This window comes from Squalius cephalus (genome assembly GCF_949319135.1).
Source record: "Squalius cephalus genome assembly, chromosome: 14".
Taxonomy (NCBI): domain Eukaryota; kingdom Metazoa; phylum Chordata; class Actinopteri; order Cypriniformes; family Leuciscidae; genus Squalius; species Squalius cephalus.
In genome coordinates, this window is record NC_137135.1 from 27702359 (window position 1) to 27729637 (window position 27279).

At 36.6% G+C, this 27279-nt stretch overlaps 1 protein-coding gene across 2 annotated transcripts in view; it reads right to left on the bottom strand.

Moving 5' to 3' along the window:
- Positions 1 to 27279, bottom strand: part of fstl5 (follistatin-like 5) — a 150184-nt gene that overhangs the window by 12320 nt on the left and 110585 nt on the right. For both annotated transcript variants that reach the window (XM_079892244.1, XM_079892245.1), the window contains exons 8-14: positions 23754 to 23920; positions 18646 to 18766; positions 14920 to 15081; positions 13189 to 13323; positions 4723 to 4749; positions 4486 to 4604; positions 1166 to 1315 (exon numbers count right to left, since the gene is read on the bottom strand). In XM_079892244.1, coding sequence (XP_079748370.1) covers positions 1166 to 1315; positions 4486 to 4604; positions 4723 to 4749; positions 13189 to 13323; positions 14920 to 15081; positions 18646 to 18766; positions 23754 to 23920 — 881 coding nt within the window. The remainder of the gene's footprint in view (positions 1 to 1165; positions 1316 to 4485; positions 4605 to 4722; positions 4750 to 13188; positions 13324 to 14919; positions 15082 to 18645; positions 18767 to 23753; positions 23921 to 27279) is intronic.

Sequence of the window (27279 nt, forward strand, 5' to 3'; positions counted from 1 at the left end):
CCTCAAAATGTCTCCAACTTCAGATGAGTGTTTTGTATTCATCTGGTGCACCATTCCCTGTTAAGTTCTCCACAATGTGAGCATGTGCACAGCTTGTTTCGACAACACACGGCATTAAAAGAAACCAAGAGTGAACCAGTGTTCGTGTTTAGCTATGATGAAGGAGGCTGATTGTTGTCTTCAGCGTCAATCTCCATGTGTGCAATTATCTGTGGGAGCAGATGTGCACATTGAATTTTTATCCCAGCACATCCCTCCTCTTCTTCCGAGGATTAGATTGAATAATAGAAACTCTTCAGCACATAAAAACGAGTTCTCGACGCCATCCTTAGCAGTTACAAAAAGCTGTAACTTTTGAAATTTTCAGCATAAAACGTTTTGGTTGATAAATAGTGAATGCTCTGACTTAAATGTGATTTTTAGACAAATATTGGATTATTCTCTCTGCTTTTGAGTTTCTAAAAGATCAGGTGGCTATTTAGCACTTTCTAATCTGCATGGGGTAATGAAAACCAAACTCCCAGATGACTGAATCATGAGTGCCAGTGCATCATGAGGCATCATGGGATACTTAAGTGATGCCTGGCATGGAGAGAATTGCTGGCACTTATCCTGGCATTCACTCTAAACAAAACCACTTTTCAGCCAGGCACATGAGCCGTTCACTGCAACTCATGTCTAGATCATAGATCAAATTGTAAAAAAAGTATCTACTTTTTAGCAATTGAATTAGTAATTCACTAAAAATATAAATTCCGTAATCATATACTCAGTTACTTCATTAAGTTTTTTAATCAAATTTTTATATGTTGGTGATGTGTTCATATGATATCACAGCAAAAGCAAATCACAACAATCTAATATATTGCCAAAAGACAAAATCAAGTCCCGCCCTACATTTTCTCTTGTTCGAGAAGCAGCTTCACGCTGATATACATCACAATTTGGTAGAAAATAATATTGCAATTTCCCCATCGTGCCGACTTTAAAATATGCCAACTAGAACTGTAGAAGTGTATTTAAAAAATTGTGGATTTGAGGAGTATGAATTATGCAGTACACATGCCACATTACAGACATTAAATTGCAACATTTTTCAAATTTGATCATCTGTCTACGGTATGTTCACAAGAATAATGTTTTGGTTACTGATTAACTGGCTTACCTGAACGGCCTTCTGGGATTGGATGTCTACAATGAGCAGCCTATTCAGCAACGGCTGTGTGGCGTAAATGAACTTGTCCTTCACATTGACGGCTGATGTCCACATACATTTCTGATCCTTCTCTCCCTCCACTTGTGGACAGACCTCCTCCTTCAGAAAAAAAAAAAGAAAAGAAAAAAAAAGGGGTAACCAAACACAGAAATATTATGGTGATTATGGCCATTTCTGAGTTGAAGGTCTCTTTTCTATAGAACACTGCTGGCCTCAACAATGCTATTAAACTTTTCAATGAAGCCACATAAATGAATTAGTTAAACTGTGAAAGAAAACAGTATAAGAATCTGTGACGTCTGCCTCAGAGGAAGAGACTGATAGTGGGCAGAAGTGTCATCATGAAGGCAAGCTCGGTCTAAATGTGAGTGTCTGTCAGACCTGAGGCTGAATGTGCTGTGGTTAAAGAGCTGAGAGCTGGCTTGATGGATGACCACAGAGGTTGTGCAGAAGTAGGCATCTCCTGTGGTGATGCGGCTGACTGGGCTACTCAAGGGCTGCCAACGACAATCAAGACGGAGACTCAGACGGATGTGACTGGGTTCGTCAGGTCTAGCGACACTCTTGCAAGACTCAAATACAGTTTTAGGTGGTGCAACAGCCACTGGCTTTTAAGGTTATTTTTAATGCTTGTAAATTACAAAGCTCACTCATGAGATCACAAAGAAAGTGTTTTGCCTTGGTTTCTTATGCCCTAGTTTGTTTTAGTTACCAATTACGCTCATCTGTTGCTAGTTTAGTTCCTGGTTTTGTCTCCCATATTTATACCACATTTAGTTGGGGGTTATTGTTATTGCTTAATGTATAGATTAGTTTGCATTGCTCCAATGTTTCTTCTGTGCTCCTGAGTGTTTTTGTTTTATTAATTTAATAAAGACTGCTGTAGATTGATCCACACATGCTCTCTCGCTCTGAAACAATGTTTAAAAGAACTGTTTTCCATGTGAACATATTTTAAAATGAATAAAATGTATTCCTGTGATGGCAAAGCTGATTTTTCAGCATCATGACTCCAATCTTCAGTGATGCTTCAGAAATCTTTCTAATATACTGATTCGGTGCTCAAGAAACATTTCCTATATTTATCAATAACCAGTAATTATCATTAATCATTTTAATATTTATTTTTGTGAAAATGATTTATATTATATATTTGTCCTTCAGTTGTGGTGTCATTTTAACAATTAACCAACAATGTTGCACATTTGCTATTGAAGTTTTATCAAAACATAGTGTTTATCAATTATAAAATAGTGTCAGCTGCCACTATTTTAACTGCAATGATCTGTAAGATCTTCAAAACGATCAATTAATATTTTAAAAAGAGGGAAGTACATGTGAAAGTGATTTCCCACAAGCAGAACATAGGAAAAACATATCGTAATGCTCTCTAAATGTTCTTGCCCAGAGTTTGCACTGGGGCTTGCCGTTATGGCCTGGTATTTGATTGATGTCCTAATAGAGGCCTGTTGCCTCTCTGGAGGCTGGAAACTCAAGCTCTCACCGCCCAGAGCTCCAAACAAACACAGCTGTCTCATCAGCATACCCAGCTCCGATGGAACAGCAGAACAGAGGAAGGCAATCATTTAATAGCTTGTGTAAATCTAGCAGCTACCTATCAGAAAGAGCCGAGAAATGATATGCAGAGTGTAGGGATGTAAGTGATAGAGGGAGAAGCTCAACTGATGTCTGTGCTGAGAATCAAACTCCACGGGGTAAAAGCACTGGTCATGTCTGAAAAGAAAGTCCAGTATTGCTGTTTATACTGATATGCAACCAAGAAACAGAAGAAGAATTACGGAAAAGAAATGATGGATGGATGGATGGAACAGGTAGAAGGAAGGATGGATGGGAAGGATGGATGGGTGAATGGAATGAAGGAGGGATGGAAAGAAAGAAAGAAAGAAAAAGTTAGAGAGAAAGAATGGATCGATGGATGGATGGATGGAAAGAAAGGAACGATGGATGGAGAGATGAAGGAAAGAAAGAAACAAAAAAAGACGAAAAAGATAGAGAAAGAGAAAGAATGGATCAAAGGAAGGAAGGAAGGTTGGATGAATGGATAGATGGATGGAAAGAAAGGATGGATGGATGGATGGAGAGATGGAAGGAAAGAAATAAATAAAAAAGAGAGAAAGAAATGATAGGTGGATGGACGGAAGGAAGATAAGAAGAAGGAAGGAATGAAGGATGGATGGATGGATAGATGGAGAGATGGAATAAAAATAAAGAGAGAAAGAAAGAAAGAAAGAAAGAAAGAAAGAAAGGATGCAGGAAGGACAGAAAAAAGAAAATGAAGGAACTATGAATGGATGGATAAGAGAAGGAAAGAAACAAAGAAAGAGAGAAAGAAAGAAAGGAAGGATGGATGGAGAGAAGGAAGGAAAGAAATAAACAAAGAAACAAGGATAGAAAGACGGGTGGGTGGATGGAAGGAAAGAAAGAAAAGGGAAGGAATGAAGGAAGAAAGGATGGATGGATGGATGAATGGAATGAAAGAAAGAATGGATGGGTTGATGGAAGGATGATGGATGGAAAGAAAGGAAGGATGAATGGATGGATGGAGAGAAGGAAGGAAAGAAACAAAGAAAGAGAGAAAGAAAGGATGGGTGGATGGATGGAAGGAAAGAAAGAAAAAAGAAGGGAAGGAAGGAAGGAAGGAAGGAAGGATGGATGGATGGAAAGAAAGAAAGGAAGGATGAATGGATGGAGAGATGGAAGGAAAGAAAGAAACAACGAAAGAGATAAAGAAAGGAAGAAAGGATGGGTGGATTTATGGAAGGAAAGAAGGATGGATGGATAGATTGAAAGACAGGAAGGATGAATGAATGGATGGATGGAGAGATGGAAGAAAGAAACAAAGAAAGAGAGAAATAAAGGAAGAAAGTATGGGTGGATGGATGGAAGGAAGGAAAGAAAAAAAAAGAAGAAAAGAAGGAAGGGTGGATGGATGGAAGAAAGGAAAGAAAAAGATGAAGGAAGGAAGAAAGGATGGGTGGATGGATGGAAAGAAAAAGAGGAAGGAAGGAAGGGTGGATGGTTGCAGCACCATCCATGCTGTATGTAGCAAATGAGCTAAAGTAGCATAACTCTGTTAGCATGTAGCAAACAGCAGCAATCAGCCATTGTTGTTGTGAAATAAATGTACAAAAAAGCTGATAAATAAAAAGCTCTCATAAACTTTGGCTTAGAGCAAGCAGGAGGGAAAACAGAGGGTTTCTATTGTACATTTAAAAGTACTTTAACATTTCTTTTATACGACAGCTCACCTGCAGGCCAAGAAGCTTCTCGCTGGGTTTGATGTGTCTCTGAATCTCACAGGCCACTGGCTGGATGACTTTAATGCCGTCCTCATAAAACACATAGAACATGTTTCCAATCCCCAGACCTGTAGTGGGACATAAATGAGAGTGCTCAGGGCTCAGATCCCCCGAAAACAGGGTGGACCGCAGCATAAACACAGCCCAGACAAACGCTACACATTAATATTAAAACACCATGCTTACCGTCCTCTCTCCACAGGATGTTTGCCACTGTAAGAGAACACAAAGAGAACTCACATGAGAGAGGTTTGATGCACTTCACTCTCCTGAAACTTTGAAAATCCGATACACCAGAGATACGAGATGAACTCACACTTCCGGCTATGAACCTCCCACAGATTATTGCAACAACAATTGTAATTCTGGTTGGTTTTTCTAACGTAGTTTGAAGCTATGGAGAGTTGTATTTGATTTGGCCAAGTAATTATACTCTGCAACCTGAGGAGTTTATTGATTTGACTCGCTCATGTGTAATCAATACTGTGTCGGCATTATACATCGAGGTCGGCCTGCGGGGATTCATACACTCACGCAGAGCCACCAACCACATCGTTCACACGGAGGAAACAATGTGCATAAGGGTGAAAGCCGGAGCTTATCTTTGCATTAAGCATGATTATTTACCCATAACTGCTGTGAATAGCATTACCTTTTAAAACACTTAAACTTTGGAGATTGAGATCAATGCCTTACTAACAATGATCAAATACCTTTAAAATGGGTCTTATGGCAATCAAGCAGCTTAGCAAAGCATAACCAAAAAATATCACACAATTAACTCCAGAATAATTCCCAAAAGCATTTTAGAGCAGAATAAATAACTACAATAAAACACCTCCATAAGAAAGAAATGATCCCTGATGGCCACAGCATTTGTGCTAAAAATAACAATGATGGCCATTACCCACAAATGACAGATATGCCATTATTAATCTTTGCGCAATATTTGTCACAGAGGATCTATTGATAAATATATTAGCATGAGAGAACAGCACATTATGCCAGTAACGATCAGATTCTCCTCCTTATTACGTTCTGACTGTTCACTGGTGCAGTTTGTAGTGAAGATGTGACCTCTAACCGTTCCTCAGCAATCTGATTCAATCTCTCACAGACTGCGAATCAATCTCCCACAATTCACCTGTGCTACAATCCCTACGCCAAGCGATTCTCATTCTCCACTCTCACTTCATCAAGAAGACAGGGGAGCAGAGTAACGCTTTCAAGAATAGTGATGGAGCTCGAGTTAATCTTCAAAAAAGTCCTTAGTCAACTTCTTTTTCTTTGAGTTAATGTATCTTCGCAATCTAAAAGACTTTTGTGAAAAATATTGCCACTGCATCAGCAATTGATGAGGAATGTAAAAAAGACTCGGGGAACACGGAGCTCCGCTACAGAATGAAAGCAGAAGGGAGTGGTTTGGAAGAAATAAGCCCAGTCTTTTCCAATAACACAGTGTACTGACACAATATCACCGAGCAGAGAAAATAAAGAACTTTGGGAATAAGAGGTTCTTTCAGAGGAGTCTGTTTCATATTTTTGATGTTTGGAACATTATTTATCTTACATTTTAGACTCAACATGCAACCAAATACCATAACATTTTGTATGTTTATGCTAAACTACTATTCATAACATTCTCAAAACCGTAAAAAAATTTTTTTTTAAATAAAAGATTAAGGGCCAGATTTACTAAACAGGGCAAATTAGCGTAAGAGAACCCCCCTTAACTAACATGCACTTTGACCGAAACGCTATGTTCTCGACAGCAGAGTCCCATTTCAAGCTGCCAGTGGGAGATAAAGCAGTGGTACGAGTCGACTGCCACGGTGTAACAGGTGAAGGCCAGTGTTGGACTCTAATTAGGTCTCCAACACAACGGAAAACTAATCAAGACAAATGCCTGGGGTGCGCATTTCAGCTTTGCCTCTCTGAATCATTCATGGACCTATCAAAGCATTCATGAGTTGAGAATGCAACTCTGCGTCTATCGCGGTAATGCTCTGTTATGCAAATACCCCTGGTGGCCCTGCATAATTAAAAGACCGAACATGATTTAATTATGACAATTATGAAGACTCAATAAGTGAATATTCTATACTACTGAAGGAGTTGTTGAAGTAACCTTTCCTACTTTCTACATAGAGTGTGTATGGAAAAATACTGTGTATTCAGTAAGTTTGGAAGGTCATGCTACCTTACAGATGAGTGCACTACCTTATTTTGCTGGTATTGCTTTCTTTAAACTTTAATACAAACTCCTACAGCCTTTTGGATATTGAGGTTAATGCCCTCAGGTATAGGGCAACACCTCAGAGAGTGGCTGATGCTGAAATAGACTCAATTGATGAAAGAAGGAAAAAGAAAACAGCTGCTAATTTCTGCCTTAGAGCGGCAATATGGAGTGTAAGGTTAAACTGTCCAAGAAAACGGGCCTTTAGACACGTCTTTGCACACACAGTGTTCAAGTTGATTATTAATTACATTAAATTAATAAGAAAAAGAAAAAAGAAAAAAACGTAAGACAATGCACAAAATTTTTACTCAATGACTCAATGAACTTTTACTCAATGAACAAAACATTAAAAACAGTAATATTGTGAAATATTATTACATCTTTTTGAATATATTTTAAAATGTATTTTATTCCTGTGATGGCAAAGCTGAATTTTCAGCATCATTACTCCAGTCTTTAGTGTCACGTGATCCTTCAGAAATCATTCTAATATGCTGATTTGCTGCTCAACAATCATTTCTTATTATTACCAATGTTAACAGTTGTGCTGCTTAAAGGGTTTGTTCACCCAAAAATAACAAAAATTCTGTCATGTACGCTCATGTCGTTCCAAACCTGTAAGACTTTTGTTCATCTTGAACACAAATTAAGATATTTTTTATAAAATCGGTGAGATTTCCATTGTCAGCCTATGCAAATACCACTTCAAAAAGTTTGTAAAGAGATTGTAAAACTAATACATATGAATTAAGCGGTTTAAATTTCATTCAGAAATAATTCAAAAGAACTTTATTTGTGTTTCGAAGATGAAAGTCTTATCGGTTTGGAATGACATGAGGGTGAGTAAATAATTACAGAATTTTCATTGTTGGGTGAACTAACTAATTTATTATTTTTGTGGAAATCATATATACTGTATATATATTATAGGATAATTTGATGAATAGTTAAACATTTATTTGACACACAAATCTTTTATAACACGTTACTCAGTAAACTTAACTTGTTAATTTAACAAATTCTTGCAGAGTAAAAGTATTAAAAAAAAAATCTAACTTTTTAATGGTAGTTTATATAAGCCTAAATCGTGCACAATAATAAGAAAAAAAAACTATTTATATATATATATATATATATATATATATATATATGTATGTATATATATATATATATATATATATATATATATATATATATATATATATATATATATATATGTATATATATATATATATATATATATATATATATATATATATATATATGTATATATATATATATATATATATATATATATATGTATATATATATATATATATATATATATATATATATGTATATATATATATATATATATATATAAATAAATTCAAATCCAATGAATGGAGACCAGAGGTTTCAGTCGATGTGACTTATATGCTATGTTCTAACATTTCTAAAGTAATAATAAAAAAATTAAAAAATCCCTGTGTGAGAAACAGACCACAATAGACTGAAGCCTGCTGTGTAAATGACGGCTGAGAGTAGTGAACAAATTGTTTAGAAAAGTTTTTTGAACTAGGATTTTTTTCCTTTCTGAACAACTATTCATAACAAAAATTTAAAAGGAATAAAAGCAAGGAAATGGCCGCATACAGTTCAACATTTCTTTAGATCAGAGCTGTCCACACTTAACTTAAAAACTCAGCCAGTGAAACACTGAATGGCAGAGGTGAGCATGATCATTGGCATATCCCAGCATAAGTACTGTAGATGCCTACATTGTTTTGATGGGCCTAGTGTGTGACAGAGCAGAACACAAAATTACAGGGTGTGAAATGATCATTTTGACAAGCTCTCTGTACAGCACAGCATAAACTTCCTAAACCAAAAAAAAAAAAAAAAAAAAAAAATCAGACAAATGGACAAAGTAACCCTCCCATTTGGCTTTTGGCAAGACACTTGCTAACATATGAGAGTTTTGTGTTTGACTGAGGAAAAGTGGGTACTCAGACACATTTTGTTTCTCTCTGCATCTGTTCCTTTATTTCCCTTCCCCATCTCTCATGATAACACCAGAGCAAACATGGAATCCCATAATCCAACAAGAACACAGCTGCGTGAGACCGCAGAGAGATCAGCACTACTGTTGTTTGTATGTATGCAGCAGGTGGCGTTTATCCGACAGCCTTAAATACTTGTCCAGTAATTTTCCCCTTGACAAGACAGCAAAGGCATATTGTCTCTTTTCTTATAGATGATGAGCACTATCACACCTGAGTGCTTCGCATCACACCCGCCTCAAATCACTCGCCTGTTTGAATCCTCCTCCCATAGCACATATCTGCTGACATTCTCATGGCATATATATCTTCTGGGACAGGAGATGTACTCAAATATTTAATGATAGCAGTATAACTTGCGACAGTATTTGCTGTCTTAAGTATTAATTGAATTAGGGTTTTTGCACCGATTTACAAGGGAGATTTTTGGTGTGGGACTGTTATTTTAAGAGTAAAGGTGAAGTGTGTAATTTCAGTGCAACAAGCCGTACTCAAAGAAAGTGCAAAAATAATGATCATTTCCAAACTGGTTTCACAAAATAGTACTTAGTGTCTTTATATATATTCAAATAATGCTTTTATTTTAAAGGGAATATGAGATGACAAATGTAGCTACTTCAGACCAACCCATTTTAGATTTGCATTGGGCACAAGAGTAATTTATCCCGCCGATATAATAGCAACAGCGCCCGAGATCCGCCCACGAAGTTACTTGCGTTTCACGTTTGATACTTGCGTTTCAGATCATTAAAATAGGGCCCCAAATCTGTATTATTTCTGAAGGATCATGTGATACTGAAGACTGGAGTGATGGCTGCTGAAAATTCTTTCTTTTTTTTTTTTTAAAGAAAATTTAATATTTCACAATATTACTGTTTTCACTGTATTTCTGATCAAACAAATGCAGCCTTGGTGTTAAGAGACTTTTTCAAAAACATTAAAAAATCTTATCGACCCCAAACTTTAATACAGTAGTCTATATGCAAAAATATATTCCGTTTGTTTTTACTTCTGGAATCCTATTTTTTAAGCCAGACATGTTGCGCCGATTATATAAACAACAATATTTGAAAGTGACACCGGGCCAGAGTGTTCAGCAACACAGTCTGTGGAAAGTACGACAAGGAAAAAAGAAAGAAAAAAGAAAACATTTTTTTTTCTGGACTTTTACTCAGTGGCCCTTGAAGATTAGAATTTTTTTTGACAGACATCCAATTTCATGATCTCTAGAGCACCGTGGCTGGGCTGAGGGACACTGTCTGACCTTTAAATCTTGAGGAGAGAGAGGGATGGGACCAAGATCATTATATCCCCTCTGAGTGTGCTGTGTTTTCCCCCGCTGACCTGTAGAACGGCACTGACCCCAACTACTGATGGCTGACCACCAACCTCACCTTGTTTTGCCCTTTAGATGTACGATTACTTTTATCACACGCCCCCTGCAACCTTTCAGAAGCTGTAATACTTACTGTACATTCAAAAGCCAACACACAACTTTGGTATAAGTTCTAGCTATTACTGTTCTGTATCAATGGTCATCTTGTGTAGCCAGGCACAAATGAAAGCTGATTTCTGTATTTTCAGGCATATAATGTATAAAAAACATATCTCCCATAAATAAGTTGGACAAATTCATTGCACAAAACTGAGGCAGCATATTAAAGGCTTATTGATATCCATAAAAAAAGATTTTACATTACAGTGATTGGGCACAATATGGAAATGTATTTGCCAGGCTGGTGCGCTCTGTGGAAGCAGGGAGCCGTGTATCATCCCATGCTTATGAGTTCAGACCTGCCGTTCCAGGACTAATGTAAGAGGAAATCCCAGCTGACAGTGCAGGATTGTTCCTCTCATTCACAATGAAAGCAATAGCACAGACTATCAAATCCAACTATTTAGCCTGGTTTCAACACAAGAGACGAATCAGAACTATTAAAAGAACAGTTAACCCAAAATGAAAACATTTGCTCACTTTCATGTTGATCAAAACCTGTATGACGTTCTTTCTAATAATGTCGTCAAATGCTCTTTTCAATGCAATTAATAATGTAATGAAGATGGGGCTGGAGCTTTTAAGGATGCAAAAGCACCAACTCTGTGTCCAAAGTGAAAATGTATTCTAGAATACAAATTATTTGTGACACCTATGAGAATATTCTCACATGCAGAGATCATAGTCTGCTTGAGGAGAAACTGTGTAATGAGATGGTCTAGAGCGAGTGTTGATCCAGACAGCTGGAGGAGTTCATCTGACGGAGCACAGATCAAAGGGTCTGGATGAACTGACTCCAGATCAGTGGGCATGCTGTAGTGAATCTGAAAAAATACTGTCATCCTTTATGCATGCAGGGAAAACACAGGCAGCACTGGCTCTGGTTGTATGACCTGTGAGGAAACTCTGGCCTTCTGTTTGTACAGGGCATTGAGCGGTCACATCTCGCTAAACTACAATACCCAGAACTCTGAACTATGCATCTGAACTCCTTTTTGAACAAAACGATTTCCTTTTTTGAGGAAACATGACCGATGACTGTATGGTGACCTGGAGGTTCCTTTGCAACCTTCACTGTCCACAACGTCATTGCTTACAATACAATGAACCACCTGACTGTATCAACAAGCACATAAAAACACATACTCAACCATTCAAAAGTTTGGGGTCAGTAAGAGTTAAAAAAAAAAAAAAAAAAAAATTCAAACTTTTATTCAGCAAGGACACATGAAATTGGTCAAATTGACAGTAAAGACATTTGTAATGTTATAAACCATTTCTATTAGAATTAAAAGCTGTTCTTTTGAACTTTCAATTAATCAAATAAATCCTGAAAAAATGTATTTAACATTGATAATAATGAGAAATGTTTCTTGGGCACCAAATCAGCATATTAGAATGATTTCTGAAGGATCATGTGACACTGAAGACTGGAGTAATGATGCTGAAAATTCAGCTTTGCCATCAGAGAAATAAATTACATTTTAAATTATATTAAAATAGAAAAGTTCTTTTAGTATTTTACAGATACTGTTTGTACTGCATTTTTGTTCAAATAAATGCAGCCTTTATTCTTATCAAAAACAAAACAAAACAAAATCTTACCAATCTTTTGTTTTTGAATGGTAGTGTACTAAGGGTTTCATCAACTGGTTAACTATTGGAGTTCTTTTGTTCAACTAGTTGTGGTTGTTTAAAGGTGCTCTAAGCGATGTCACGCGTTTTTTTTTTGTCACATACAGCAAACATCTCCTCACTATCCGCTAGCTGCCTGTCCCCTGAACACATTGTAAAAAAGCACGGTCTCTGTAGACAGCCCAGGCTCCACAAACGGCAACAAAAACAAACTGGGCCAGCCTGGACCGCGAAACATAACAAACAGTGTTCCAGCCAATAACCGACAAGAATGATTTGGGGTGGGGGGGGGGTTAGTGCGCGTGCACATGAAGGGGGGTGTGGGGAGTGGAGGAGAGAGAAGCATGAAGAGGGAAGTTAGCTAGAGGAGAGATGTCCGAGACAACGACAACGACTAACGTTAGAATTATATTCTTTTGAATTTTGATATTCCGATGAACAAATAACAAAGAAGAGGGGAAAGGAGAAGGAACGCGCAAAGTCCCGAATTTACATCGGAAAAGCCTGTTTCAGGAAGCATGGAAGGCAGGGGGAGGGGACGGGATGAGGAGGAGGGAGGGTCGAGCTAGCCTCCGTTTTGTTTGACAATACTTCGAACGTCAACAAGATGTGACGTCACCCAACATCGCTTAGAGCACCTTTAATCAATGGTGACAGCAAGAGGAAAATCTAAAAATGATATTGAAACATTCAATAAAATTTTGTTTTCAGTGTTCCCATAGTAACACTCCCAAGTACAATCCCAAGTGCATTTTGACTTAGCAGAGTATACAACAAAAACTTGCATCAACAAAACAAGCAGCACTCATTTCAAAAGATAAAAACAAGCAATTTCCTACCCTACAAAGGTAAAATGCATTTAAATTTCAAATTGTTATAACTTTTAGATTAAAATAATAAAAATAATTTACTGAACAAAAGAATAATTCTAACTATGAGTTAATGGCTTGCTAAATCTGTATTCAAAGTTCAATTCGAAATTCCTTCAGATAATCTTATATAACAAATCTTATTTTCCATTCATTTCAATGCATAGCACCATAAACCTACTGACAAATATTGAAAAATCAGGCCGCTGGGACTCTTCTTCCATTATTTTATCTCCTTCTGGTACTATTATTATCTGAAGTTATCTGAAGTTTATAAACTATTAATGTTCAGTCTGATGAATAATGCAAAGAAACAGGAAGTGAAGTTCCATCATAGGGAGGGATGGACAGCACATCATGACTTATACATACACGTTTTCCGAGCAGAGTCCTCCACGAATAGAGAGGAGATGTCCTCGTCCACACCCGCCTCGTTGCGGGCGATGCAGGTATAGGCGCCGGTGTCCTCGAAGTGAACGTTACTGATGTGCACCTCGCTCCCGTTAGCTGGAAAGGAAAGAAAGAACGAAGGAAGGACTGAAGTGAACTTTTCCTCCATCACCTCTCTAAATCACTTGTGAAAGAAACGGCTCCATTTATGCAAGTTCCTCTAATGGGATCATGAAAATGTGTTTGATAACGGCTGAAACATTTATAGTATTCTCAAGTTGTCATGTTAGCTTTAGCTGACTTGAGGAACGTTTGTTGATGAGAGGCCCCACAGGGGGAATTTGTGGGATTGAGTAAAGCTCTAGATTATGACAAACACGTCAATCACTGCTACAGTGGAACCAGCAGGCATCATGGCTATATAAAGCTCCTTCAGAACGACAAGATCAATGTCTGCTTGTGTAAAGATACAGACACTTTTTTTTTTCAATGTGAAATCAGCTAGTGCAAAGGCTTTTGTTGAGAAATGAGGACACTACTGCCATTAGAGTTGGGAATTCTCTGAATTCCAGAACTGGTTGCATTGATAAAATCTTTTTTCTGTTAACGGTTCTCACACATGCATTCTTCTGTTTATGCAGAATACTATACTAAAATATTCTGCCAGAGTTTCCTTCACTACTTATTCAACACCACATTAACTGTTACTGAACCTGTGAATCAGTCATAATCAGTCTGATTATGGAATGGATAGCCGCCCCTTTAACTGTCATGCCGAATACTGCTAAGAATGGTAAGGAACAGTTCCAGTTATATTTCCAATTGAGCTTGGTTCAGCACGGCACAATTACAACCTGTTCTCGGCCAGGAATTCTGTGTTTCGGCCTGGTAGAATGCGAGTAGTGAGCTCGCCACTCAGGATTGGTCGCTTGTCTGTTGCCTGGCTAACAGTTTCTCTACAGCAAAGTGCACAATTTGAGCGTAGTAAACACAAGTTAATAGTACAATTAAAAGAAATACCCAATCATCTTCCACAACGCAGTTGCTATTTACATCTCATACCGTCTGTAAAGTCTTGCCTTACAAAGGCAACGACTGACACATTTGTATTACATTCCAAAGAGATTTGTTATCAGCCCCACAGTGGAACATGGAACCATACCCGTTCAGCCTGGGCCAGATCGGCACGATGGTGAAAAAGTGGCTAATGACTCTTGTGAGATTTTTATCTCATCATTTGGCAGTGGAATTGCATTTTCCCACAAATATTATTCCTTAATGGCACAAAAATATTCTTTAAATTAAAGGAACCAAAATGAAAATGGTGTAATTATTTAAGATTGACATCCATAATTGTCATATAGAGAGGGTATGCTTAAATGCTTGTCTCCTTAAATGTGAAGTGTCATTTCTGTGCCATTTGGAATGCATTACCCTTGCACATTCGCCAAATGGATTCAATTTCCACTTTTAAAGTTCAGATAAAAACTTAACTTTTTAGAATAGCTTTTAATGAAATGATTGTATGATGTGTAGCATCGATGTGTTTTGTATGTTTTGTACTTATTGCCTTGTTCTATATTGTAAGGTGTCCTTGAGTGCCCTGAAAGGCGCCCATAAATAAAAGGTATTATTATTATTATTATTATTTGCAGCATTACAATCATAAATCATAAAAAGAATCAGAAATGTCCAATGGTTATTTGTTTGTACCCTGAAGTGTGAGTTGTTTGGAGAGTTTCGTGGTGATGTCCATGCCGTTCTTCAGCCATGAGAGTTGTGGGTCGGGGATGCCCTCAGCGTAGCACCGCAGACTGGCTGTGACCCCCGGCTCGCGTGCCTGGCTCTCTGGGTACACTCGGATAACAGGGGGCACTATGAAGAAAAAAAAAAAAAACAACAGAGGAAAAGACAAAGTGTAAGCAAAGATAATGAATGAACAAACAGTCAACATCCTGGGCTGTGTTTCCCCAAAGCATTGTGAGCCAAGTTGATCGTAGAGACCATTGATGGCAATGGTTTTATAATCTGCTTATGTATTCGATGCTTTTGGGAAACACAACCCTAACTGGTCAGAATGGTTAAATAAGAGTTTTTTTTCATTCTTCAAGAAAGTACATATATTTTTGCTTATTTACTTTATTTAGAGCTCTATAAGTGAGGAAAGGGGAGAAATGAGAGGAAATGTTTGGACAGTGCTGGCAGGGTGACCAATTTTGAAGCACGCAAGGGGGTTGATTTAATGAAATGCTTAGCTTCAAGGCACAGGGAGTGGAATCAGAGCATTAAGCTCCCTGGGACTGTGGCGTTCAACTCACGATTGAAAAGCAGAAATCATTTAGTGTAAAAATCGCGAGCTCAGGTCCTTGTGGTGTTCCAAGTTCAGCTCACTGCTAATGAGCAGATTTTCATAAACAGTAAAATGTGTGAAAACAAAGCCTTGAAGCATGAAGGAAATGTAGGAAAACATACAATCATATCTGAAGTGTAATACTGAGTTTTACCCTACATTTTACCCTATTTCAATATTAATATTACAAGAAAAGTTCTGCTTTGTATTCTGAAAAGTGTTATGAAGCCATTAAAATAGATTTGTGTGAGGAACAAACCGAAACGTTATTATTTCCTGAAGTCATTATTCTTCAAATATATTCCATCAAAACTCTGTAATGTACTTAAAAATTTATATGGACGTGGGTCAACATAATTTTTACAGCTTTACAGATCTGGTTTCCTTTCACTTTTAAATATATGGAAAAAATCTAATGTAAATATAAATTGCAAGGACAACCTTCAAAAACACTAATTTGGAAAAAACAACAGGATAAAGCAGATGCTTCCTTGAATTCAACAGTCATTCTTGAATCTCAGTTAAATGCTCTTAAATACTTGATTCTAATTGGTCATTAAGTAAGTGTGAATATGCTGGTATATCTAATACTTTAATTATATGGAGAAAAATACCAAGCATAATCTTCAAAAACCCTCATATTGAAAAAAAAAAAAAAAAAAAAACCCAAACAAAACATGACAGTAAGAAATTAATGAGACAATACATTTTTGGGTGAATTATCCCTTTATTCATCCTTTTTTAAAGTATTATTATTATAGCTAGAGAATTACATTAGAAAAATCAAGTGACAGAATTGTGGTTAAATGAACTAGAACACAACCAGCACTCTCTCGTTCTTATTCTTTACTAAGCTTAACCTAGAAATGATGTAAAATCCATACGAAATGACTTTTCTTTCTGTGAGTGAGTGTGTGTGTGCCTTTATCTGTCTTTGTGTGTATTTTATTACCTGGGGATCGACTTGAGATTGTCCCCTGTGTGAAACACATCAAAGCTGACAGCTCTATCACAAAATTCTCATGGCCCCTCGTCTCCTCCAATCTCACTCCTTTTCTTTGTTTTCCTCAGTGTTGATTTTCTGTGAGAATAAGCAAGTGTTTTGGCTCGGTGGTGTGTAAGTCCGCCATCACTGGACCGGATAAATTCTCTGTGTGTATTTGTTTCTCCGTGAAATTGAGAGTCAGATTTATTAGTTTATGTTTGTCTTGTCTCTTGGTGTGCGGTCGTGTCCATTACATGCGGCACAGAGAATTGTGTGTTTTTCTAGTGCTTTTGTATGTGTGTCTGTTCTGATGAGCTTTCAGTGTCCTCGATTAGAGTTTCCTCTCCATTTCACCATCTCAGAGACTCAGCGGGTCTCTGTGAACCTGTCTGACCCCTTTCATTTTCACAGCTAACACTGCTCTTAAACAAATAACGAAAAATGACACCCACTCACACAATGTATACATAATACACCCCAGAGATGGTAATTAATGTTTGTCTTTTTTTTTTGCCTGATTTTTTAACCTTGGTTAACCATCAAGCGAAAGCCTGCCTTAAAAATAAAGCAACAACCTTATATTGTCATTATTCGAAATGAAAAAAGGCGCTAAGGACAACAATTTGAAGCCAAAAGGTTAGCCGTCATTTACGTGTGCCGTGCAGGAAATTAATTAAAAATTGTTTGAGAGAAACGTAAATGCTTTAGCTTAAATGAATCTACACAGATGCAATAATAGTAAAAGCATTAGCAAACTGACTGTGGAATGTAAAAAAATAAAATAAAAAAATAAAAGACCAAGCAATATTCCATTGCTCTTGGTCATCAGGAAGCATAATTAGGTAAAGGGGAGCAATAGTGCCCTTGTGGCTCAAAACACAAAAAGGGAACATGTGTCACATCCCTTAATTAATTTCTCATTTTCTCCCAGCTCTGACCACGATTAATTGCTAGGCAACGGCTCCAGAGGCAAATTCAATTGTTTTTCATTCAATTGCATTGTGATGTTATCATTTAGGGCCATTTGATTGCCATGTGTTCCATGTGTCAATGAAAAACAACATGGAAAAAGGTAGCAGGAGATCAAGGATTGGTGAAAGACTTCACCGCATCAATTTCAGCCGCAGAGAACAAGAAAGATGCAAGAGACACTTTTTACCATCATAAAAAAGCATATTTAATTCTCCCCTTCTTTTTAATCTCTGTGTGTTATGGACCATAAACTGAGAACTCTGTTAACAACAATATTATTTAATAATAATAATTTATTATATGATTCTTTATGCATAAATCTGCATTACAAACTCTAATTAATATAAGTAAAAAATATAATAATTAATGCTGTAATAATTACTATAAGTAAAATGTAATAGCTGAAGTATGATAAAATAAAAAATGATTATGCATTATTACTATTATTCATTTTATAAGTATTGTTTTATAAATATAGAATACGTGTATAGGTATTTTTTAAAAAAATGCATTTCATTTTATATACTATTCATTGCTAAAAATTATTTTTAATTGAAAATACAGATATAAAAAAAAGAAATTGTAAAGATAACTATAACAACAACTATATTAGCTTCAACAACAGCGGACGATAACGTTTTGATTGGCTGTCATTGTTTTTATTGTTTATCATCTGAAAAAAATTGTTCTGAAAGTGATTCCAACTATACCGTTTCTCTGTGCCTTTAAAAGTGTGGTGTGGACTCTGCTATTCTTTTCTATTTAGAACATTTTAGAACTATATTTTTATTATAACCATAGTTATCGTCCTTGGTGTGAACTTCATCAACATATTTCACCTATTAATTTTACATACTTGTGGATCAACATATTTCAGCTATTACTTTTCACTTATTTAGTGATTATTAAAGCATGTAACATTTGGTATATAACGTGCCACCTACAGTATAACATGTGAGATGATAATGCTTGTTGTCAAGTACTCACTATCAGTGTTTGCTGATGAACATATACATTGCACAAGCTACTATCCAGTACAGTGCATATTCAATTTTGGATTAAATTCATGCTCTCTCGAATACTTAATTCTGACTGCTCATTGCACGAGTGAATATGCTTGTATATTACATACCATTAACCTGCAGGATGTGTGTTTGGAATAGCTGCTCGTAGCCGTCTGCATGGCAGGTGTAGTTGCCCATATGTGTAGTGGTCACCTTGGTAATGTACAGTGATCCATCATCTCCGAAATCCTGTTAAAAATACACAAAATTACATCAACATGACCTTAAAGAGTGAGAGATTATGACACACAAGTGCAAACAACAGCCCAGAGCTGGAAATGCCAGAGTGAACTACTATAACCAACGTTAGTTTGAATGCATAAATCTGCAAATAAAAAAGTGGGAGTGCAATCAAGCATCCAGATACTGGATTGCAGAGAGAAAAGAGAGCAGCTTGCAGTGAAACTGTTCTGTGACATAGTGAAAAGAAAATACAGAGGGACTGAGAGAGAGTGAGAGAAAGAAAAGGAGAACGGGCACAGTTAAAAAACAAGGTAATCAATAGGAGCAGATTGCAGCGGACATTTGCATCAGCTCTGCTGCAGGCCGTCATTAAAGCGCTACACACACCATTTATTCTCAACACACTGCTTCTGAGAAAAACAACAAATTTAAAGGAACAGTTCATCCAAAAAAATGTTGTCATCATTTACTCAACCTCCCTTTCTTCTAATTTTGTGTATGATTTTTTTGTCTTTTGCAGAACACAAAAGATGATTTTTTCAAAATAACATCTGACTCCATCGACTTTCATTGTATGGATATACAGTATATATATATAAAGTATCTTTTGTATTCTGCAAGATGAAAGAAAGTACAGGTTTTAAATTTCATGCGAGTGAGTAAATTATAGAATTTTTATTTTTGGGTGAACTATCTCTTTAAAAATGAGAGAAAGAGCGAAATATATATATATTTTTTTATGAGTATTTATGCAGAAGGTATAGAACATGCATCTAAAAAATGATGCAATGAAATAATTAGGACTGCCAACTGACGAAAGAATTACACGATAAACATGATAAATTGATAAACGATTCAGTTGAAATGAAGATAATTCAAATACTACATTATCAAGTCAGATAATAACAGACATTTAATCTACTGTTTCTACAAAGCCACACAGTTCTAACAGACTAATTAGCTCAGACTAATATTTGAGACCAGTGGCACCAAAAAAGTAACTATATGGTATATGGAATGGCTTTATATGGTATACTTATTCTCTAAACAAATTTAGTATAAATACAAATGCTCAAAAACTACTATCTTATAACAAAAATTCATGTAATTTGGCCTATATCATTCCTCCTTTAATAGCCTATATATCTACCTTAATAATGTAATACATTTTTATATGAATATCCCACATTTCTGCCACAATCTCATGATTTCAGTTAGTGTTACCACAGTAACGGGCCACATATAATATATTTTAATAGACAAGCTGCGGGCTGTAACTGGCCTCTGGACATACCTGTAATAGAACAATCAATGAAGAACAGCAGTTTGGCTGTGTGTTAATATGCACTAATAAGGATGCAAAACTGCTCACTACAGGCCACGACCTTGATTGTGCAAATCAACAAATAAACAAGCCCTTTTCGTCACAACGTGCTCTTAATGAGTGAAAACCGCAGTACAGTAAAAAAGTGCTTTATAAGGAGGCAAAACAGAGCCTCTGAATATGAAATGAAATCAGATCGTACCAAGTCATTTGAAAGTCTAATGATAAGAATAGAAAAAAAGAAGAATCAGTGCGTACAGCAACAAGCAGCATCAGAGACAACAAAGGCTGAAGAGAAACGGCATCAATGTCCAAACAAAACCCCATGAAGCTAATAAATTCAAACGCCACTGTTTTTACAAGGTCAACCGGCCTTTCCTGACATCCTGATGCTCAGGAACATGAAAGTATTCCTTCAAGGACGATTCAGATGCTTCTGATTAAATATGTAAATTTTGATTTGATTATGCTGCGGAATCCAGATAAAGCCAGAATTATGCAGTAAGATTGAATATACGTGGACACTCACATGTATGCACACAAAACCACAATGAATGTGTACACCAGTATTGTGGAGAATTTAACTAACAGCACTGACGCTGTTAACTTAGCTCAGTTTTCTACTTAATGAGCTACTTTTACCAATGAGTGCCAGTGTAGCATGATGGTACACTGCTGGTTTTATGTGACACTATTTTGTGCATGCAGCTTTAAAACCTAACAAACTGAGGCAATGATCAAACACGCTCTCAAACCCACACTCTCTCTCTGAAGTTCTGTTGGGAAGTGTGATTCATTTATGGGAATTCATTCAGATGATTTATTTGATTCCCTGATTGATTCTATATGTATGCTATAACTGTCATTAGGTTTACATCTATCAGTTTAATCCAAAAAATGCATAAATACAAATTTTGTTAGTAACTTGTAGTGCAACTAATTTTTCTAAAGTTTGACTGGTAGCTTGAAGATTCCAAAGCTACAGCTTAAAGCATTTCCCCAACACTGATGTATAGTATACTATATAAGGGATATGACATACAGAAAACCACTGCAAAATATAAGTCTAGGAAATGGCATCATAAAGCTCATGGTAAATGAACAGAGAAATAGGATGTCTTGAAGAGGCATTGAAGAGTGCAAACCATCAGCTCCTTCATTTCCCTTGACTCTGAACCAGCTCAATAGTGCAGGCTCCGTAACCCAGTCTTCAGATTTGTGAGTCACCAAGGGTTAATTGTGGTGTTAGAACTGATTAGCTTTAGGGTTTTCAGACTCTAGTAGCTTACAGGCATGCAAACCCCAAAACATGAACCTACCTGAGAGGGGATCTGCAGAAAGGAAATCAATTGAAACAACATTTCAGTTTCAAGAATAATTTTAGGTGCAAAAGAGAAAGTCAACATGCAAAGATAGTTAACTGCTGGTTATCAGATTTCTGTTGCATAGGAAACAGCCGTCACTTTTTAATAATTAGACATCTACTTTAGGCAGTCTTTTTTTTTTTTTATCATTCACCTTTATAGGCCATTATAATATTGAACAGAGTGAGACCATAGCTCAAACGGTTCTTCTTGCTAATCCTTAGTAAAGTTTTCCCCACAGTATCTACTTTAGTCTTTAAATCCTCTTCTTTTGTTTTATGTATTCAGGGAGCCGTTTTATAATGGCCATGCGGTGGACTTAGTAGCGTCCCATGATGCAACGCTCAGCAAGCGCCCTCATTTTATCACATTAACGTGCACTAGATACTTTCTCACATGAAGACGAGATTCACTGATCTTAACGATATTACCTCTAACTATACTTGCATTAATGAGGTTCTATCTGATGGCAGACTAAAAAGTAGACACAAGAAAGAAATGCATAAAATAAAATATTTATACAAATAAAATTCACTGAACTTAACGTAACAATATAACCCCAAATATATTTGGATAATGGGGTTCTATCTGACAGAAGACCAAAACGAAACAAAACAAAAACAAATCACACAAAAAAAACAACTCTAAAAAAGATGAGGTTCTCTGAAGGCAGACTAAAAAGTAGACACAAGAAAAAAAGAAATGCATAATGATTCAAATCAAACATTTATAACAATAAAAATACAATTCACTGAACTTAACAATATAACTATAGTTGGATAAATGAGCTTCTATCTGATAGAAGACTAAAAAGTAGACACAAGAAAAAAAGAAATGCATTACAATATAAAAAACAAGGTTCATGTGGGACGGTTGTGACAGACATGATAACATTAATTTCTCTGGGAATGCAGGATACCCCAACGGTATGTGAATGTTTTTCTGCCTACTAGAGTCTTCTGGTTTAGGTCAGCCAGCTTTGCTGTCCTAAAGGATTGTCTGTAGAGCTGCTGACATTTAAACAAGCTTTCCTCTGAGTCTGTAGATTATTCATGTAGATGCTACCATCTTGTGTGAGTGTGTACAGTGTGTCCCGTCTGGCTGATATTGTGGAAGGGACTGCAGGGCGAAGGTTCTTGAGATGGATCTTGGCAGCCACGGACTCCTTCCTCATTTAAAGGCCTCATAAACGTTTAATGTATCGAGGATGACACAGAGGCTAGTGTTGACTTAATTGAATAAATACCCCAAATGAGACGGGCTTTTGGTTGGTCAAATATATACACAGTAATAGAAGTAAAAATACAGAGTAACATACATAATCATGAAAAGCTTTCTTCTACATTATATACTATATTGTAGGTTAAACAGTAGTGTGTTGGGAATACCCCCCCCCCACCCACCCAAAAAAAACCCCACCTTTTCTCTGGCAGAGTGCACATATATTTATTCATCAATATATAACACTGCGTTTAATGAATTTGTACTCATTTATGTTAGACAAACTGAGTTTCTAGCCTGTAGCATATCCCACGAGAGACATAACATATTCTCTAGACTGCTTTCATTTATATAAGTACATCTGTTAATTTATTTTGTTAACTATTTTTTCTTAAATGACTTCCATTTCATATTGGCTCAATCAAGCATCATAAAAGACTACCAAACCCATTTAGTTTCTCTTGAGTATTTTCTCTCAATTCTCATTTACACTAATGTGCTTTCTATTGAGTTGTTGAGTGATGTTGCGTTACAGTACGAACATTTAAAACATCACTCATATCTCAATTTGGTATCATGGGGCCATATTTCATCAGCTTGGGTTGGATAAGGTTGCTGTAATAAATATATATTATAGCTGGAGCGTGGCACAACTGTGGAACATCTGAAAACTTAGAGACTTTGGAAACTTTAATTTGAGCTCTTTTAGTGTTATTTAAAGGTTTCTTTTGTGAAATCCCACCTGGCCTCGATCTCTTTGTTCAATGTTTCACTCCAAACTCCATTACGTTAAAAGCTAAACTGAGCAGAAAGCACATTGAGAGAGACCAAGTAGATTAGATTGAACATCGAATGATCTCACACCATGTCGTATCATTTTAAAAACAAGGTCGCTGTTGAATGTACGTTTGCACTTGTGTGTCAACCAATTTATTGGCTTGAAAATGCTGCCGCTCACTTTTCATCAGCTTTAAAAAGGTAGATGATTGCAACACTTTCCAGATGGCTCTCGCACACACACGCTTGACGAGTAAAAGCAGAGTGTGACGGAGACAAAATTAGGGTAAAGGCGCATGTCACTCACGTTAATGTCCTTCAGCTCCAGCATGTTGAGGGCATGGTTGTTGCGTCTCCAGATGATTGGCGGCAGCTGGTCTCCAGTGATGGCACATGTGAGAACAGCGCTCTGACCCACCGTTACCGTGGTGACGCTCAGCTTTTGGTCTTCGGGAAGGCTAAGCTGATAGACCTCTGAGAAACAAAGGGAGACAAAGTGTGGTTGATATCGGCTTGATTTTTTCTTTTCCCAGTAAATTTGTTCACTAGGCGTCAACATCAGCCATTGAAATACATTTCTACACTGTGAAAAAAAGTTGCTGCCTTACATTTTTAAGCACAATCAACTTGGATGTTAAGCTGACTTGAAAATGAGTTGAATCTTGTATAACTTATGACTACATGTGATTTCTAGTGAGAGCATCATCTGGTTTTCTCAGATGCCACATTACCGGTGGGAATGTCACTTCCTGTAACACATAACATTCCAAAAAAACAATAAAGACACTTAAGTGGAGGTTTAAAAGTCCACTTCTTGTTTTATAAACCAGGCTGGTCCAGAGGTAACACAGATGCATCATTTAAAGTGAAAAGATAATAAATACAGAGCTGCTCCTGGTATGACCTGACCATGAACCAAGCCCAAACCAGTTCACCAGTTCGAGTCCAAACCAGCACTAACCTACACACTTGAGGGCAGTATGTCTGATCTCTTTATTTGTTTGTGAGTACTTTGGATGAAAAAGCATATCAAAGGTCATATTTTTTCACAATTTTATCTAACAGTCAGTATTCAGTCCAGATTTAATACAAGGCTCAAGAAGTTTTTGTACAAAAATATTCTCAAAGGACATATTTTGCTAAGATCTCTATCGGTATTATAATTGCACAAATAGCCACAAAGGAGGCTTTTGCATGTTGGTTGATTAAAAGATAGCATATGTATTTAAGGATACCTTAAATATAGCATTTACATATTAGAGTTGTTGTTTTGATTCCACACTCACTACAAATCACTACCTAAAGTCAGCCTTTTCTGATGGTATCAAGTTTGCTTGTGATTAAGTTAGCTAAAATTAAAACCAAAACTAAAACTATTAAAGATTATGGTCTTTGGTATAATTGAAATAAAATAAGATGAAAGATTTTATTCTGACTTTTATTCTCACAATTTCCGAATGTATATCGTGCAATTCTGACTTTTTTTTTCTCGCACCTGCGAGATGTAAACAAGCATTGTGAGATAAAAAGTCACAATTATTTTTTATATTTTTTTTATTCCGTGGAAACAAGCTTCCATAAAAAAAAATTACACTTAAAAAATGTAAACAAAAAAAAAAGAAATGTATACACACACACACACACACACACACACACTTATTACATATATTAGTTGATTTTTAAATATCAACTAATGTAATAAATGTATAATAAATGTGTAATAAAAGATACAAATGACAAAAGCACATAAAATTACTAAAACTACAATTAAAATGAAAACTGAAAATAGAAAAATAAAACCTAATTAAAATTCTAATAATTAATAAAATACTATAATAGTATATAAATAATACTAGAATAACACTGCACTGAGCTTGATGCAATGCATTCTTGGATTGTCTTGACTGTGAAAGATAAGCTAAGTTGCATTTGAAATGAGTCAAAATGGGAGCATGCATATAATGCCTTAGAATGCTGCCTTCATAGGCAGCTTACTAAATTTTGGGACAGATCGAGTGTGCAACAAGCCACTACGTTTTCTGGCTCTGAAATGTCACCTTTCACATAACACATAAGCAAACACACACCTGGAGCGGGACGTGGACACACGCCAACTCCCCAATTCCATTTATGAACCCCATCAATCAGCTCCGACTCTTTAGAGAATCTGATGAGCATCTAATATGACTGAAGTCGCTGTACTGCCCAAGGCGAGAGTTGAGATGGCTTTACAATCTAAATCATAGCTTCACAACACTTTATAGAATGATTTTGATAGGCTTTGTGCTGCTTTAAGCACGCATCTCCTGATAGTTTCACTTAGTTTTGAAATTAAGATTTTAATGACGGTGAGAATTAACAGCTGTTCCTACGAGCCTCTCAGCAGAAAGGCCAACCAAACACGGCAGTTCATTATGAAGGCTTCTTTTCAACTAAAAACTATTCAACTTAACATCTAGTTTGAATTTAATTATCTCCACAGCCAAGACTCAACAGCGTCATTCAGTCATTATAGGATATCTGTTGAAAGATCCTCATATACCATTTTTCAGTTTTTTTTAAGGCGTGAGAGGAATAATAGAGCCAGGTGCCAACACTTCAGTTGGTCTAATTAACGGTAAAGTCTCTTCATTTGCTTTTCAGTGGAGCTATACCCTGACCTTTTGGGTTAACCAAGGCCACCTGCTAATAAAGCAGACAGCGACTAGCCTTTAAATGAGAAAGATCAGAAAAATGTCAAAATGAGATCTCCAAGAAAAGCGTCAGCACCCTACTAGCTAGGTAAAGTAGTTATGCTCTTAAGTTAGGCTAAATACATTTGTCTGTAGAGTGAGAGCATCTAATTTAATTCCAAAAAGAAACAGTTAACCAAGGTGAAATGTATTGATTTGTTTAACAGATTTCTTTCATAGGGGGCTTCAGTGTACTTTTGTATTGCTAGCTTACAGCTAACTACTTTTTTTTTTCAAGAGTACCTTTACAGTACTTGAACAACTTTAATTTATGCCAGGCTGACGAGCTATTTTTAAAGTAGCTTCCTCAATAAAATCGCACTGAGTCTTGATTGATTTGATCTCCTTCCCATGATCATGTTAGTGACATCTAAAATGATTTTTCAGTTATTTTAATTACAACGATGCACAGAGATGCACACAAGTGAAAAACATAATCAAGCTGCGGCAAAACAAATGAGTACATGGGTTGGGATATCTCAAATTTATGCAATTAAAGATCCTGGAAATTATAACCAGCTTGCACGCAAGACAAACATGCCTCTCGCCTCGCAAACGGCAATTTCGCATTTCAGCGTTGTGCTCTCATTTAAAGCTAATTTACCAAATTAGTCGGTAATGTCTCTTATTCGTTGTGTTGCTCTCAGCTCATATAGTGGATAACAGCAGTGTAGCGCTGGTGCACCTTTAGCAACCCTCATTTAATGTCTGATTCATTCTGCATGGCACACTCTCTGCGTTCATGAGTGATTTCAGGGGAATACTTCAGTGGAACAGTTATGAGAGAGAGAGAGGATCTGAGAATATATACACCATAGCACAAATGCATGAGTGTCACTTTTATGTATTTAACCAGAGATCAGATATGTGGTAGAGTTTGCTTATTTCTAAGTCTGAATTTTGAGCAGAAACAGAGCTGCCTTACTTGTCAGTTGCCAAATTTACACTGCAAAGGTGACACATAAGTGCTTCTGAAGTGGCATTTAAGCGTCTTCACACAGACTGTGTAATGCTGCTAAGAGGTGGCATGAAGGCATTTACACAGCAATCGCAACTCTATACTTTGATATTAGGAGATGAGTTGGGTCAGAGCAAGCATAA